Source organism: Nicotiana tabacum, chromosome 6, assembly GCF_000715075.1.
Source record: "Nicotiana tabacum cultivar K326 chromosome 6, ASM71507v2, whole genome shotgun sequence".
Taxonomy (NCBI): Eukaryota; Viridiplantae; Streptophyta; class Magnoliopsida; order Solanales; family Solanaceae; genus Nicotiana; species Nicotiana tabacum.
The window spans coordinates 121,147,773-121,163,759 of NC_134085.1; the positions used below are offsets into that span (position 1 = coordinate 121,147,773).

Below are 15,987 nucleotides of genomic sequence, written 5' to 3' on the forward strand. Positions count from 1 at the left end.
CTCTCACCATTCAAGCAAGGGGTAGGAAAAGGTCCAAAGATGTCTGTATGTATGATCTCAAGCAATTGAGAACTCCTTTTGGCACCTTTAGTTGATTTGTTAGTCTGCTTACACTTTATGCAGTCCATACAAGTGCCAAAGTCAAAAAAATCAAGAGCTTTTAGGACTCCATCATTAACTAACATTTTGACTCCTTCAATAGAGATGTGTCCCAATCTCTTGTGCCAAAGACTTGATGAGTTCTCATTGATAATACATCGCTTAGTGCCAATTTCTTTATCATGCAAGGTTAAAATATTGCATTCAAATGTTGGGTCTAGCTCAAGTTTTTATTAATTTCCATTCAAATTTCCAAAATCAATAACTTTATTATCTTTCAAAAGTTTCACAGAAGGATAATGAAAAGTCGAATCATATCCACTAATATATAGCCTTGAAAGAGAAATTAAATTTCTAGAATAGTCTGGAATATAAAAGGTATTTTCTAATCTAAGTGAAAATCATCTTTCAAAATGAGTCTATAAGTCTCCACGCCTTCCACACGTGAACGCATCCTATTGCCAGAATAGACGTATTGTCCACTTCCTATTGGCTTCCTCTGAGTTAGAAAGCCCTGCATGATTTTGGCAATGTGAATTGTAGCACCAGAATCAATCTACCATGTATTATCAGAAACTTCAGTTAATTAGATTCATAACATACAAAGGTAAAATTACCTTTCTTCTCAAGCCATTTCTTGTATTTCAGGCAATCCTTCTTCCAGTGTCTCTTCTTCTAACAGAAATGGAAAGCATCTTTGTCAAATGTGCTTTTCTTCTTCATGAGAACACTTTTGCCCTTCCTTGAATTTCTCTTATCATGAGTCACCATATTAATTCAACATCTCTTCTTCTTGAACACACATGGTTAAAAGTTCATTGATTGACCATTTATCCTTATGTGTGTTGTAAGAAATTTTGAACGGACCATATTTCGCAGAAAGTGAGTTGAGAATGAAATGCACAAGAAATGGTTCAGACATATCAATCTCAAGGGACTTGAGTTTAGCAGCAATGTCTCTCATCTCGATAATGTGCTCACGCACTGTACGACTTCTGTCGAAAGTCATACTTGAGAGCCTCTTCATAAGGGTGATGGCCAATGCCTTGTCAGAGCTTACGAATTGTTCATCAATTTCCTTCATGTAAGTTTTGACCTTATCGCTATTAGGGATAGAACCCTTAATGCTTTGGCTTATGTTGGCTTTGATGAGCATTAAACTTAAGCGATTAGATCGCTCCCACCGCTCATATTTAGCCTTATCCTCTGGCGTACTTGATTCCTTGGGAATAGGTTGTTCTTCCACACGGAGTGCCAGGTCCATATCTGAGCACCCTAAAGTGAGAAGGACTTTCTCCTTCCATTCAGTATAATTGTCACTAGAAAGTATTGGAATTTGAGCATTCTCATTAAAAATAGCCATAGGAAAAGCCGTAAAGACTGCAAAACAAGGATACATATACATAAGCTATAAAGTATAATCAATCAAAAGGTGAATCGAGTAAAATACTGATTCTTAATAAATTCTAGACCTTCATGTGGGCAGAGGTTGCAACCCATGTATAGAATTTACTAACTTTATTAGAGTAGTAAACCAAAATACATAAAAAAAAATTATTTGTACCTGTGGGCATAAGATAATTTTAGGTTTACTAACTCATTCCAATTAATCTCACTAAAATGGTTACCTCCCTGTAAGGTCGGGTTACCATTTAATAAGATAAATGGAATAAATAGATGCGATTATAACTTTTAATCACTAAACTTTATGTGATTAAATAACTCAATTTCTTTTATATTAAGTATTCAAGACGTTGTGGTCACTCCTAAATACATCACTTAAAAGAAAACTCAATGACATCTCAAAATAATTAACTGTAATTAATCAACTTAAACAAGATGTTGATTAACTTTTGAATGGGCATACTTGATATAGTCTTAAGCCATATTACCCAAAGTTAATTCTTATAATTGAACTAACTACTTTATATAGTGTCAAAGCAAATAAAATTAATCGTATTGTTTTCGATTCAATCACACAAACAATAGACTTTATCCCTTTTAAACCTTTGCTATTATTTTAATGGTCAAAGACATTCAAAATAAATAAAATAAACAATTCATGCAAGCATATTAATCTGCCGCCGAAAACTAAAGGACACCCTTGTAGGTAGTCTCAACTTCAAAATAAAATTTCTAAAACTTATACATATACTGACATATTCTGGGTAACAGAAACTTAAAACAGTCTATTATCTTTTATCCTTTGAAGTAATTATTTCAATCTAGCTTACAAGATTACTACAAGGCTTTAAAGAATAAGATAACAAAAAAAATAAACAAACAAATCAAAGCAAAGCAGCATCTCTATATTGTAAACAGTGCAATACAACCTTTGCCAAACTAGGCGTGAATCCAATTACTTTATATGGATCAAAACATAACAGATCTAGAAGTTTCACACAAGATTACGGTATTACCACTTGTCTTCAAGACAAACACTACAAAATTCTTGGTTCAGAAACATTAACAAGAATTTTACGCCACAAAATATGTAATTGTGTGAAAACTTCAAGTAAATAGACATTTTGATAAATTAAATTAAAATGCCTTGACTAACAAATTCAATGTGAACATGAATTTCAATCACAGAATACGTAAGGTAATTTAAACGCTAATCTTATATTTGGTAGTGCTTAAAACTTCCAATTGAAATAAAATTCTATTGATTTCAAAAATTCTAATTAGCGTAACAACAATTAGATACTGAACAACACAGGTAAAGGGTGGCTCTGATACCACATGTTGAAATTTAATACATACGTAGAGTCGTTGCAGTGGAAATTAAATAAGGAACATACCTTCAGCCATAATTGTTCAAGTATCGTAGAGTCGCCTTAGAAGAATCTTGACAGAAAACCTAGGGAGCCGTCTAGCTTGGGCCTATCGTAGGATGGCAGACTGATGGAATCACTGCGTATTTATAGGTAGGATAGGGGCTCTTAGACAAATACTTTAGTCCTAGGGACTTCTCCATAAATTATAATTACCCTAGGGACTCCTAATATATGGTAATTTCTTTCCATCAAAGACACTACCATATATGCATGACTATAAAATATTATGTGATATATTATTTCCTTTGGTATACAAGATAAATAATTTATTACCTTATATGTAGGCCGTACAAGAAGTCTCTACAAGAGGCGTTAAACTTTTAACACGAAATACATTTTTGTTTTTAGAGAACTAACAGTACTTGTTTTTTCACTTATTATTTAGTCGCATCTGTATTTTTCTCAGCTTGTTTATCTGCATGGGACGTATATGCTTCTTTTCTTTTTTCAACTGGAAATGACATAAGACAAGAGATGGTGTCTCGAAAAGCATTTTTGCCCCTTATCGGCAGTTCTAAGAGTAGTTCTTTAGTAGATTATCACATATGTTTTCTAAGATTAGATAGAAGTAGGGGTGACAAAACTTACCCAAACTCATTTGACTTGCTCAATCTGTCTAAGTTTTAATGGGTTTGGGCTAGAACAATTTTGAAAATGAGCTATTTTGAGCTAGCACAAGTTAATCCATCAAAAATCATCAGCCCAAATGGACCCATGATGATGCCCAACCTTAACCCATGGAAATGATTAATCTTAGAGTTCCACCTTGACTCATGTTCTAAAAAATATTTTTTAATTTTCCCATGTTAGGTGTTTTAAATATTTTCTTTGTGAATTCGTTTTCCTCCAATTAGAGAAAAAAAAAATTTATAAAAAAATATTTTTCAAATATTTAAACCTAACTTACATGGAAAATGAAAAAGAAAATACTCTATCTAACATTATAAAAAAATATGTTTTCTGCAATAGGAAAAAAGTACTCATTTTGTGAAAAAAAGAAAATTCTTTTTCTACAACATGAAAAGAAAGTACTCATTTTGTAAAAAAGAAAATACTATTTTTACATCATAAAAAGAAAGTACTTATTTTGTTGAAATGAATGAAAATAATGTTTCTACATAATAAAAGAAAAATTTATTTTTTGAAATAAAAAAGAAAATACTTTATCTACAACATTAAAAGAAAGTACTCTAAATAATATTTCTATTTAGGGTGGGGGTGGGGTGAGGGTTTGGGGCAGGGTAGGGATTGGAGTAGTGAGAGGTAGGTTGGGGTGGGTAGGAAGTTCTAATTTTACTACTTTGTTATTCTAATCTTTGTTAGTATGATGAAGTACTATCAATCAAATTCTAAAGGAAAATTTTCGTTCCTATACCATATAGGAAACTATATTACCAAATATGTTCATAGTTTGTATATTACCCTTCATGCTAATAGTATTTCTACAAAATATAGATCATGCATTAAATAAGAAATCATTGTAGCTGTAGGCTTTCTTATTTAGGCGCACTAAAATTGAGGGATTAAATATTCTTCCAGATCTTCCAAACGCAAATCACGCACATTAATCTTCTTCGTCAGTTTCGTTTCAAATTTAGCTTCTCTACATCAAACGCAATTATTCTTCTACAATTCAAAAACGAATTGATTATTCTTCTACAATTCAAAAACGAATTGATTATTCTTCTACAATTCACAAATCAAAAACAACTAAATCTTCTACAATTCTTCGACATCAAACGCAATTATGTTCAAATTTCAGTAATACAAAGCAAAGGAAAAGAGAGCAGCAATTCCACCATTGACAACCATTAAAAAGTTTTGAAGCTTTGAATTTAGATTTGGGTTTTCAAAAATCATTATTTGTTTGGATTGAGTGTTGTTGCAAATAATTGGGAATATGATTTGGAGTTTATATCTCAATTTTGAGAGGTTTTGGTGAAGATTAGACTTGGTTTTGGCTGAATTTCGGATTGTTGAAGAAGAAGAAGAAGAAGAAGAAGAAGAAGAAGAAGAAGAAGAAGAAGAAGAAGAAGAAGAAGAAGAAGACATGACATACATTATATTGCAAAAATTGTAGATAAATTGTAATTAAATTGTAGAAAAATTGTATTCTGTTGTTTATTTATTTTTCTTTTATTCATTTAACTATTGTATGAAAGTTGAACAACATTGTATAAAAATTATATTTAAGTGGTATTATATTGTAGTTATATATAACTTAGAAGAAATAATGTATGAAAATTGTAGATAATTTGTAGATAAGTTGTATAATATATAATTAGTTATATGAAAATTATTTTTAGTATGTATAAATCATATACAAAATATACAAAAGACATATTGTATTTGTATAAAATTTGTATGTAAGTTTTATGTTATTGTAGTTGTATTTCACTAGGTGGAAATAATGTGTGTAAGTTGTAAAAAATTATAGATAAGTTGTATTCCCCTATAATGGGAGATGTTGGCATATCAAGTAACTTTAGTGTTCCAGACGAACATGCATGAAAATAAAGATAAATTCTGTTATGAACAGTTTGTAGATATTTTGTAGATAATTTGTAGAAACATTGAAATTCTGTATTTTCATATTAATTTTTCAAATGATATGTAGTTTTGTTGTAGATTAAATGTAGAAAACAAGTCATTGTGAGGCTTACTTGACTTATTCCTCACATTCAACTTATTCTACAAATTCACACCTCTTTAAATACAATACAACCATACTTTCTTGAATTTAAAGGTATAGCAATATATATAACTTAAAAAACTTCTTCTCCTCTGCACAAGTTAGCTCCAAAACAGACGAAGTGGAATAACAAGCTCTCATCAAAACTTTTAACACAAAAACACAAAAGCTCAAAAATAAATAAACAACGGTCTACAATGTTTCTACAATTGCTGAAATATAATGTATGTCATGTCGTCTTCTTCTTCTTCTTCTTCTTCTTCTTCTTCTTCTTCTTCTTCTTCTTCTTCTTCTTCTTCTTCGTCGAGTTTCAATCTGAAATTCAACCAAAACCAAGTCTAATCTTCACCAATACCCCTCAAAATTGAGATATAAACTCCAAAACATATTCCCAATTATTTACAACAATACTCAATCCAAATAAATAATGATTTTTGAAAACCCAAATTTGAATTCAAAGCTTCAAAACTTTTTAATGCCTGTCAATGGTGGAATTGCTGCTCTCTTTTTCTTCCCTCTTATATTACTGAAGGAACCCGAAATCATAACCATCAAAAGTTATTGCTGTGTATGAACTTTGAAGATTTGACTTCAATTCTGACTGGTTGTAGAAGAAAAAACCTTGATTTTGGACGTTAATAGTAGAGGGTTTCAATTGTTTTTCTGGTTTTAGCAGAGGAAATAATGGTTTGAAACGTGAGTGTGTGGTGATACGTGGGTGAGGGTGTGGGGTTGGGAGAGAGAAACGTGGGGGGTGGGGATTTGGAGGAATATACGGTACCATAAATTTAGGAGTGATATAAGGTACAATTAATGTACAGTTAAAACACCTTATGATATAGAATTGGTAATTAGGTATACTAAATGTAATTATATCAAACCTTAAACATTGAGAGTAATATAGTTTCATATATGGCATATGAATGTAAAATTCCAATTCTAAATCCAAATTAAAGAAAGAAATCATTTGGCATAAATTGACATTTATTACAAAACATTAGATAATTTTTGTATATGCTTCTTTAAAAGTTAGAATATTGCAAAGATTTGGGTCAATTTAGGCGGATTGGGTTACAACCCATTGTTTAGCACATCTTAACCCAAGTGAACTTTGTGCAGGGTTGGACAATGACTCATTTAATGAGTCAGCCCATCTTGACCAACCCAAACAGCCCATTTGCCATCCCTAGAAGTGTCACCCTACATTTGATCCTTCTTTTATTCCGTGGTGTCTATCTTTTACTTTTTGATTTGCTTATTTGGAGGAAATACTAATCCCTCTATCTCTTAAGCATACGACTCGAGTAATAAGTTTAGATTGCAAGGAATTGGAAAATGCTCCTAAATTGAAGCACTCTAAATTTTTGAAGTCCAAAGGATAGAAAACTGGACGGCAGATAATTTCTTTGGCATTCCCTGTAAATGTCGAGGTATATCTCCTTTTTTCAGATCAAGCTATAATTCTGTGAGACAAAAAAGTGGGAATATGTACAACATCCAAATGCAGAAGAATATTTATGTACAAAACAAATTTAACTTTATCTAACTTCTGCATCCTTGATAAGTTCAGGCTGAATAATGCACATCGAATTTACTGCCCGCCAAAACTGGGTATTTTACAATTCTCTGCCATCTAGCCATTCCTTTTGATACTACTGGATATGATCACAGCAAATGTTACAATACTCTATTGTGTGCTTCGATCATTGAAACTTTCTCCTGCAAAAAAAATTCATCTCATCTACAATTAGCATCAACCTGGAAAATAAAACAGCATTTTCGGCCACCATGCAGTAAAGTTTGCGTCAATTGGTCCATGATCCCAGTGAGAAAAACTACCTCATCCGGCGCGATATTTTCCACAGGAAACCAGTGCATAAGAACTCCCAGGTGCATGATAGCAGGTATCAACTTGAACAAGACTGGGGTTGTAACCTGCACAAAATTATCAATCATAAACATCAAATAAGAAACAAATAGCATCGGCAGTATATCCTCAAGCAATTTGAAGATTTAGAAGCTCACAAGACTTAGAGCAGTTGTTCCGAGCAGAAGAAGATACATCTTTCCCTGTATATGTAAAAGAAACTTAGCTGAATTCAAGAGAAGTGATAAAGTGGCATTTGAGTGGAACAAATGAAGTACTTGGTGAAATTAGATAATATGGCACAAAGTATCAGTTATTCAAGAGACTTGTTTCTTAATGCAAAACAAACAGAGTTTCTTTAGGGCCTTTTTTCTTTCTTTCTTTCTTTTTTTTTTTTTTAAAAAATAAGTAGGAGGTCTTCTAAATTTTCTTGAAAGCTAATCTTCACTGGGAAAAATGTTAATGGTGGCATTACGTGGAACAGTTACACTAATAACATCTAGACAGCCTGGAAAACTTAGCTCAGGAAAAAAAAGACAAATGTCTCCTTTTTTTAAAATTACAGGTTGATCAAGAAACTAAACTGCCGACTGGAGAGTTGTATATATCTACTGTTTAGAACCACAATGACTGACACATTAAAAGCTTATAATTCAACTAGGGAAAATTTAAATTACATTATACGTACATGTAAAACACACTGTCATGCAGAGTTGTGATTGAAAACGAAATCAGAGAACCACTTGGTGACCTTTAACCTTGTATCGGAATATAAATTCAAATTGTGCCATCTTACTACTTTAAAACAACATAAACACTGGAGCACATAATCTATCTCCACAAAAGCAAGTGCAATTCCTTTATTTCATAAACTTAAGACATTAAGTGGAAGAGCATGGGGAGATCAGTGTTGCGCTTTGAATGTAAAAGCCTTTTTGCCTCTTAAAAGGTATTATGAAGAGGAAGGTCCAAAACTATAAGGAACATAACAAGAGAAAAAAAGATCGGTAGGATGAGATCACCTGAACAATATGCAGGTTTGAGGCACGACTCAAGAGCACAAATGCAAATTCTCCAATTTGTGCAAGCAAAAGCCCAACCTGTAAAGTTATTCAAACTCATAAAAGATAAGGCAATATAATTTTTGTCTAACAAGTGTTTAGATGGATGACTTACAATAACTGATGTCCTAATGTTATATCCAAAAACCTTTGTAATCATGGTGGCTACAATAGTCTTAAAAACTATAACCAAGATAACTGATGCTAGCAAGATATCCACATGCGTCCATAGGAACTGTACATGTATCAGCATTCCGATACTAGCGAGAAAGAGAGCTGCAAAGAGATTACGAATTGGTTCCACCTACAAGTAATATTAAGACACTTAACAATCGCAAGCATAGTTGGGAAAATTAAAGTAAATATAGTCTGATGCTTCCAAGCATGCAGTCTGTCATTATTGTACAGCAAAAATGGTAAGTAAAAAGCTATTTCTGATATTTTCTTTTTCCATATATCCAACAATGAAAAAGAAATACAGCTACTGATGAATAGTAAATTTTCTTACTAAGTAATGAGGGACCTACTCAAGCATTACTGGAAAAACAAGACGGAAAAAGGATAGAATGATGAAAGAGAAGGGAAGTAAATCCTTTAGAGATTAGAAACTTTCTAAAATCAGTGGAAAAAGTATAAATAGAAGAGGATGACCAAATCAGAAATCATTGTGTTAAAAGATGTTGTAAGATGCCAGAATGTTCAGAAAAAATGAGAAAACTCATAGCAATATCTACATACATAAGATTGGTGAGTTGAAATAGAAAAATGAACTTTGAAGTAAGGATGCCTCATAGATTTGTTCATGGTCTACATTATATTTTATGTCTTAATGAAAGCATGAGCAAAGAAACATCCTATCATAAATCAATACCTGGTCCAAGGTATGTTGTGCAAAGTCTGTTGTGGATATCATAACCCCGGCTACAAATGAACCCAGCTCAAGACTGAGTCCCAGCTTATCACTGCACTGAAGAATCAAAAGAAATATCTTCAGTATTCTCTGGATCTGCTTACTAGGTAGTCGCTAATTCTTCAGAATGCATTTACAATGTTTCAGGAATATATATATTATATCCCCATTTTTAGTAAAGAATATTATGACGGCGTTCCAACTAACCCAAGCAGATAATAAGCAGAATGCCACCACCGCAAGCTGATACAATTCATTGGTCTGAAAATGACAAGGAATTCAGAAAGCAAACAACGTGAAAAGGAAAAACGGAGTAAAGCATGAAGCTCAGAAGTGTATAAAAACACATGCAGTAGAGCTGATTCATATAAACTATTTATTGTCAGCCTCATATCCTGGCATCAACTGACAAAAGCTGTAGTTTCAAACAATTATGGCCGGTTTGGTACTACGGAATCACCTAAGAAAAGAGTCATGATTCCAAGATTTCATTCCAGTCCCACGATTGTAATGATCGATTCCAAGGGAATCATGATACAGGTTTAATTCCATTCTGCCAAAAGCTCATCTTTTTTGTTCCTTAGATAAGGAAAATCATCATTGCATTATTCAGTTAAATTAGGTGGGTTCTGACATCAGTTAAGTTGGTAAATCAAGATCAGAACAGTGGTCTTTCACTCTGACGTTCAATGAAGAAAATACAGCCTAAAGAAAGAATTTCATTTTGCCCGATCTCATTACAGTTAACCAAAAAGGTCTGACAGTTAAAGGAGCAGCTAACGAATAATATAAACTGCTAAAATCAGCAGCCCTAATGTTAGATAAATGGCCTTCTGTACTTATTCGGTTGGCTGATGATGATCAAGTTGGCAATGATAAAAGCAAATGGAGCTTATAATGATTTACTCTGCTGAAACTTTCCCTTATCGATGCACTTATACTTGATACAAGTTCTTTTTCCGCCTACTCATCAGATCCAATTTACATCTTCAAAGATTATAAGTAATAGAAAATCCTACAAAGTTGTATTACACTATTGCTTTTGTCTTCACAAGGCCTGTGACAAGTTACCTTACATATACAACTACTACCTTTATCCCAGAAAAAACTTGACCCGACGTCAATTTGGTTAGTCCCAGATATTTGACCTATTTGCTTAACTACAAGTTTACCATTCCACTGTAATTGAAACTAATACAGATCTGTACTTTAGACACGGTGTGACATCTTTCCGTCCAGCTATTGTAGCTTTCATATTTCAAACTATTAGTTAAACCTTGCTCTACAAGATAAAATAATCTATTTGAACATTCTTTTCTTAATCTCATCACTAGTCAAAGTTGATCAAGTTTTTCAGGACAGACGCACTTTGAGAAACATATATTTACAGTCAGTTGTAATAAACTACTCAGACTTTCTCCATTGCTCTCCATGCAAGATAAAGGGACCAACTATTATTGGATAGGGAGAAAGAATGTGGAGGAAAGAATAAATGAAAATATGACTGTGAGAGGTACTCACTTGAGAAGATAACCGTATCATTAACTTCAGAAAACGGGGAACAAATGACCAAGTTACAATTGATGCAACACTGAGGTACATGGACAAGATGAGCAGCCTAGACAGAGCAAACAGTATATTTAGTCTTGCCCTAAGCCTCAAATTGCTGCCAACTCAAACAAAAAACGTAGAAAGAAGCACTCCCATAAGAGCTTACAGTTTTCCCATAGAGATTATTCCATGCAAAAGCCCACTGTTACCTCCAAGAACAGGAAGCAAAGCGAACAATAAACCAACAGTGCAGTCCTGGGGATAAAAAAAAAGGACCAACCTTCTTGTAATATGTAGATATGAATAAATGAAATGACCAATAAACAAGTTTCGATGTCTGGTAATACACAGATTTTACCTGAAAAATCAGTGTTCCAATCGTCACTTGACCATGAAGAGCATTGTTGCTGTTTTTCTCAACTAGAAATTTCACCACCTGTTTATTTAAGATGGTTAAAGTACATCATTAATGAGACTTACCTTATTTCAGGACAAGGATAAACTGATAAGAATCATGGTTTTATATTATACCACTGCTGTTGATGACATTGACAGGAAGCAACCAACAAACACTCCCTCTGACAAGTTTGCACCACATAACTGCAGACCAATACAGAATGCATAATTAAGCATCAGTAATTGAAGAAGTAAAATTCAGTTCCAGAGCCATACCATTGCAGTTACGCCACACAGAAACATAAGGATAACAATTTGAAGCAGCCCTCCTAGAACAGCAACAGGACCGACAACTTTTAGCTGCATGATAGTATGTTAGGAGACTGCCCCAAGTAATGAAAGATATATGCTGAAATACCGAGATATTTTCTCAAATTAGTTCTGACAGTTGTATGGAAAAAGCATCACATAGAATGATATAAAGCACCTTTGTCAAGGAAAACTCCAGACCTAAAGCAAATAGAAGGAAGACAACTCCAAACTGAGCAACAGTCTCAACCTGCAATACAATCAACATTGAAACAGATGAGCTTAGGATAGCCCACACAATTACGTCATAATTCAATGAGTTCTCAGTCAAGAATATGTTAGTAACTTCAGACTTGTATTTATCGAACTCTCGTTATTCAAAAAGGAAAAGGACATTTTTTTTTGAGAAGGTAACAATTAAAAAAAAGAAGGAAAAGGACATAACAACAAAATAATACACATCTCACAATCCATGCCAAATATATTAGTCTTTTGAAGCCAAAAGCACTGCAGCATTTTGCTTGAAACGTGCTTAGCCAAATGTAGACATAATGTTCCATTTCAGACCAATCTTAGATGCTCTTCTGTTAGAGATATGAATGACAGACACCAACACAATCAACCAGACAACCTTTTATCCAATATACCATAACCAGGTAACAAAAATTCGGTCTTGTATGCATAAGAAATACTAACAGAAAGACCAATAACTTGCACCAACTATGAAAGCATGCAATAACTCCATTCTAGACAACCCTTTGGACATCTATTTATCCTACTTCCCACAAACTCCAAAAATCAAAAAGAATATCTGAAAACCTTTCCATTTTTTGCACCTCAGGTTCTGCTATTTTTGCAGTACGTGAAATAATGCATTTTATCAGGAACAACTATTCACAATCGACAGAACGAACATATTCAATGTTTGCAGAAACCTTGTTGCATAAGCTTATTAGATTAATGTCATGTTGATGAATACAAGGATAATTTCTCCAAGTTGTACGGCTATTTTTAGTTAACAAGATGAATTGCTCGATACTCACTAAGATTTGCAAAAGCTACTTCAAGTCAAATCTGAAGTTTAAGATACCTAAATATGCACCTGGGTAATATACATTACTAGACACCCTAACTCGTAAATGCTAGGATATCATATGTGATTCTTAGTCTCTCAGAAAATCTAGATAGGAAGTCAAGCACTCAATCAGAAAACTCTTCCACCAAAATGATTTTCCAAACCCAAACATGATTTTGAAAACATTCATGTCTTTTCATTTGAATCAAGTTCTTTGGTCTCTTTCTTCTCATTTGGAGGATCTGGGTATCTGTGCAAGTCTGGAATATGAAAATCTGAAATGTTTGCTAAACAACGAGCAAATTATGAAGCAGTCAAAATCTTAGAACAACAAGGAAACTAGTACCATCTGGAGAAATACAAAGGCTTCCTGAAATAGCAGGGACACTAGCTTGCTTGTAACAGCAGATGGAGACAAAAAAGAAGACGCATGCCTACGATTTACAAACCTAAAAAGAGAAGTTTAGTATACTAAAACTGATATGGAAATCTCTGTTCTATATTTGAATGATATCAACCTTGGGAATGTAGGAGTAGATGAATGAACGTTACTAAAGAATATAAAGTGATTAACCATGCATGAGCCAGTCACAAAGAGCATTTGCTTGTTAATTGAAGTGTTAAGCACTCAAGCTGCCAGGATTGCATACTAACTGGCAACCAACAATGGTATCACATATGACAAGAAATGAGAATTGGCTTGAACAACAAACCTCTAAGCATCCCAAAGAAAACGCACAAACAAAAAGAAAGCATCTCTCTTCATCAAATAAAGAAACTGAAGGAAACAAAACTCGTTCTGTTTTTCCACTTCACACTCATGTATATCTTTTTGTCCGTTAACATTTTTAGTGTCCACATGGACAAGAGTACCAAATTACAAGATTGCATTGTTGCTTCATCCATGGCCATTAATGACAAACAAGCAGATATGATTGCTCCTCATAAGCCGTGTGGATTACATACCTGTACCATTTCACTGATGAACTTCAAACCCCCTGGTCCAATTAATGAGCCAGCAAGAAGATAACCAACGATAACCTAACACAGGAAATCATGATTAAACATGTTTAGTACTAGGGTTTAATTGATATTTAGATTTATAAGCACAGAAGATCATAATCGACCAAGGAAGATTTCACAAGCTTCTCAAAAGACAAACCGGTTGTCCTAAACAAGAAAAGATGATTCCACCAATGGCAGCAGAGACTATAACCACCACCAAGTCTGAGATAAGTCTGCAGAAACACATTTTAGCAAAAACTAAATGTCACTAGCTGTGAAAACTACATAAAGATGAAAATCCCCAAATATCTATGTTTCATCAACGATATTGCCAGAAAGAAAAGGATTAACATCAACCTCACATCAACTTGAAGCACTGGATATTTTGATTTCTTATTTGACATGACAAACACATTGTCCTGCCATCAAGCAAAACAGTATAAAAAGAGCTAGTTAAGCACACATTACAGATATTGACCAATGTTTCCAATACCAATTCAAGCACAGATTTTTTACCTTTTTGTCAATCAATGTAGTTACATCATCAGAACCTTCATTTTCAAGGGAAAAAACATCTTGTAATTTGAATGATCTAGTGTCACTGCAAAAAGGACAAACAAATGAATAACTTCAGCAAAGTTCATCCAAAGCCAGGAGAGCCATGTGATTTATTTTGGTTACAACTTCTTTGCTTACTTTGTCTGTTGTGTCTCATTCTTCTTGATCTTCTCATGGGTAATTTTGGCCACAGTCTCCAACACTCCCTATTAGAAAGAAAGGTAAACTTTTCATAAAAAGAGCAAAGAACCACCGGCCAGAACCAAAAGTAAATTGTACTAGTGTCACACTGCGACAAGGTATGTCATAATGTTGGGCTTGTTGGCAGTCTGATAAACTTTAAAACAGATGTTGAAGTTTGAATGGATATGCATGTCTTCAAATTTGACACACTCTGGGCAAAGAAAATACGCATATTGCTCTACCCGCTAAATAAGCATTTCTTGTATTGCCTAAGCTTCAACAAATAATCTTCTATTGATCTTAATATCATAGATAATGATTAACATGATCAAAAAGCAAATCAGTGACAAGTATTAGTCGCTTAGCTTACTTTCTCATCAGCCACTGTACTGTTAAAGCTGCTCCCATCCGAACCTAATCAAGTGACAAAAGCAACATGATTGATCAAATATTTCATCACACAAACTGCAATGCAATTTCCTTTAGTTCACTATTTTGCAGAGATTGTTTATCAATAATCGAGCATAAGACATTAATGCATCATCAAAAGGTGTATAATATATCATTATATGCTATCAATTACCAGAACCTCCATCAACCAGGCACAAAAATGGTACCATTAAGAATATTTTTAGATGTACCTTCTTTAGTTACTGAAAGTAAATTTGTCATGAACTCATGAACAGACCGTAAACACAACATCAACTTGTATTCTATTTTCAATACCACACGAAAATAAATCAACTTGAAACCAGTGATTAAACAAAATTTGAAGAAAATAAAAAAAAGGTTAAAAAAAATAAAGAGAAAAATGGAGAAACCTTACCTTCAGGTTGATCGTTCTCAGAAAATTCTTTCTCGAGAACGCGATCGAACATTTTGGCAATAGTACCGTCGTTAGTGTCGGGAGCGGAAGAATTAACTAAATTACCGTAAAACCTTTCCCTAATCTCCTTCTCAGATCTAGCCGCTAAGGCCGTCATCCTGCCACAATAAGCAACCGACAGGAAGAGGAATATCCAGGCTCGAAGCTTCTCTCTTCTCACCAAAACCCTCTCCATTTGCACACTTCGCCGGAAAATAGAGAGAGAAATTTGGAGGAGATTGAGAAGAAGAAGAAGAAGAAGAAGAAGAAGAAGAAGAAAGGGGAAATGGAGACGCAAAAGGGTTTGTTGTTGAACTTTCAGTTCCTTAGATCGAAGGCAAAAATTAAAAAGAAGTTAGAGAATACGGTCTGTTATTTTTTCCAGGGCGGGATCCAAGTCTGACCAATTTATAAAGTTTCAAGTACTATATTAATTTTTCGGATTCTTTTTTTTTTTTGTTAAATTTTACCAATTAAAAATTACATATATAATTTTTGAAATTAAACTATATAAAAACTATAAGGTATAATAAAAGAATGTTTAGTACTTAAAAACTCTCTCAAACCTGATTTAGTTTG

At 33.5% G+C, this 15,987-nt stretch overlaps 2 protein-coding genes across 3 annotated transcripts; both read right to left on the bottom strand.

Annotated features, from left to right (window-relative positions):
* Positions 1-871: 871 nt before the first annotated feature.
* On the bottom strand, positions 872-2,910 carry LOC142182024 (uncharacterized). The gene is made up of 2 exons (XM_075255813.1): positions 2,901-2,910; positions 872-1,479 (listed from the first exon to the last, which is right to left on the bottom strand). The coding sequence occupies exons 1-2, from the start codon at positions 2,908-2,910 to the stop codon at positions 872-874; spliced, it is 618 nt and encodes a 205-aa protein (XP_075111914.1).
* A 4,099-nt stretch (positions 2,911-7,009) lies between these two features.
* On the bottom strand, positions 7,010-15,782 carry LOC107767716 (K(+) efflux antiporter 5). Of its 2 annotated transcripts, XM_016586802.2 has the most exons (20): positions 15,370-15,782; positions 14,914-14,957; positions 14,499-14,566; positions 14,319-14,403; positions 14,160-14,221; positions 13,960-14,035; positions 13,764-13,838; positions 11,901-11,972; positions 11,690-11,773; positions 11,549-11,617; positions 11,376-11,453; positions 11,184-11,272; positions 10,988-11,084; positions 9,674-9,727; positions 9,428-9,523; positions 8,672-8,860; positions 8,518-8,595; positions 7,654-7,698; positions 7,468-7,563; positions 7,010-7,347 (listed from the first exon to the last, which is right to left on the bottom strand). In XM_016586802.2, exons 1-20 carry the CDS (start codon positions 15,602-15,604, stop codon positions 7,306-7,308), a joined length of 1,734 nt encoding a protein of 577 aa, XP_016442288.1. In that variant the 5' UTR covers positions 15,605-15,782; the 3' UTR covers positions 7,010-7,305. The 2 variants fall into 2 exon arrangements, with proteins under 2 accessions (XP_016442288.1, XP_016442289.1); XM_016586803.2 differs by lacking the exon at positions 9,674-9,727.
* Positions 15,783-15,987: the final 205 nt, after the last annotated feature.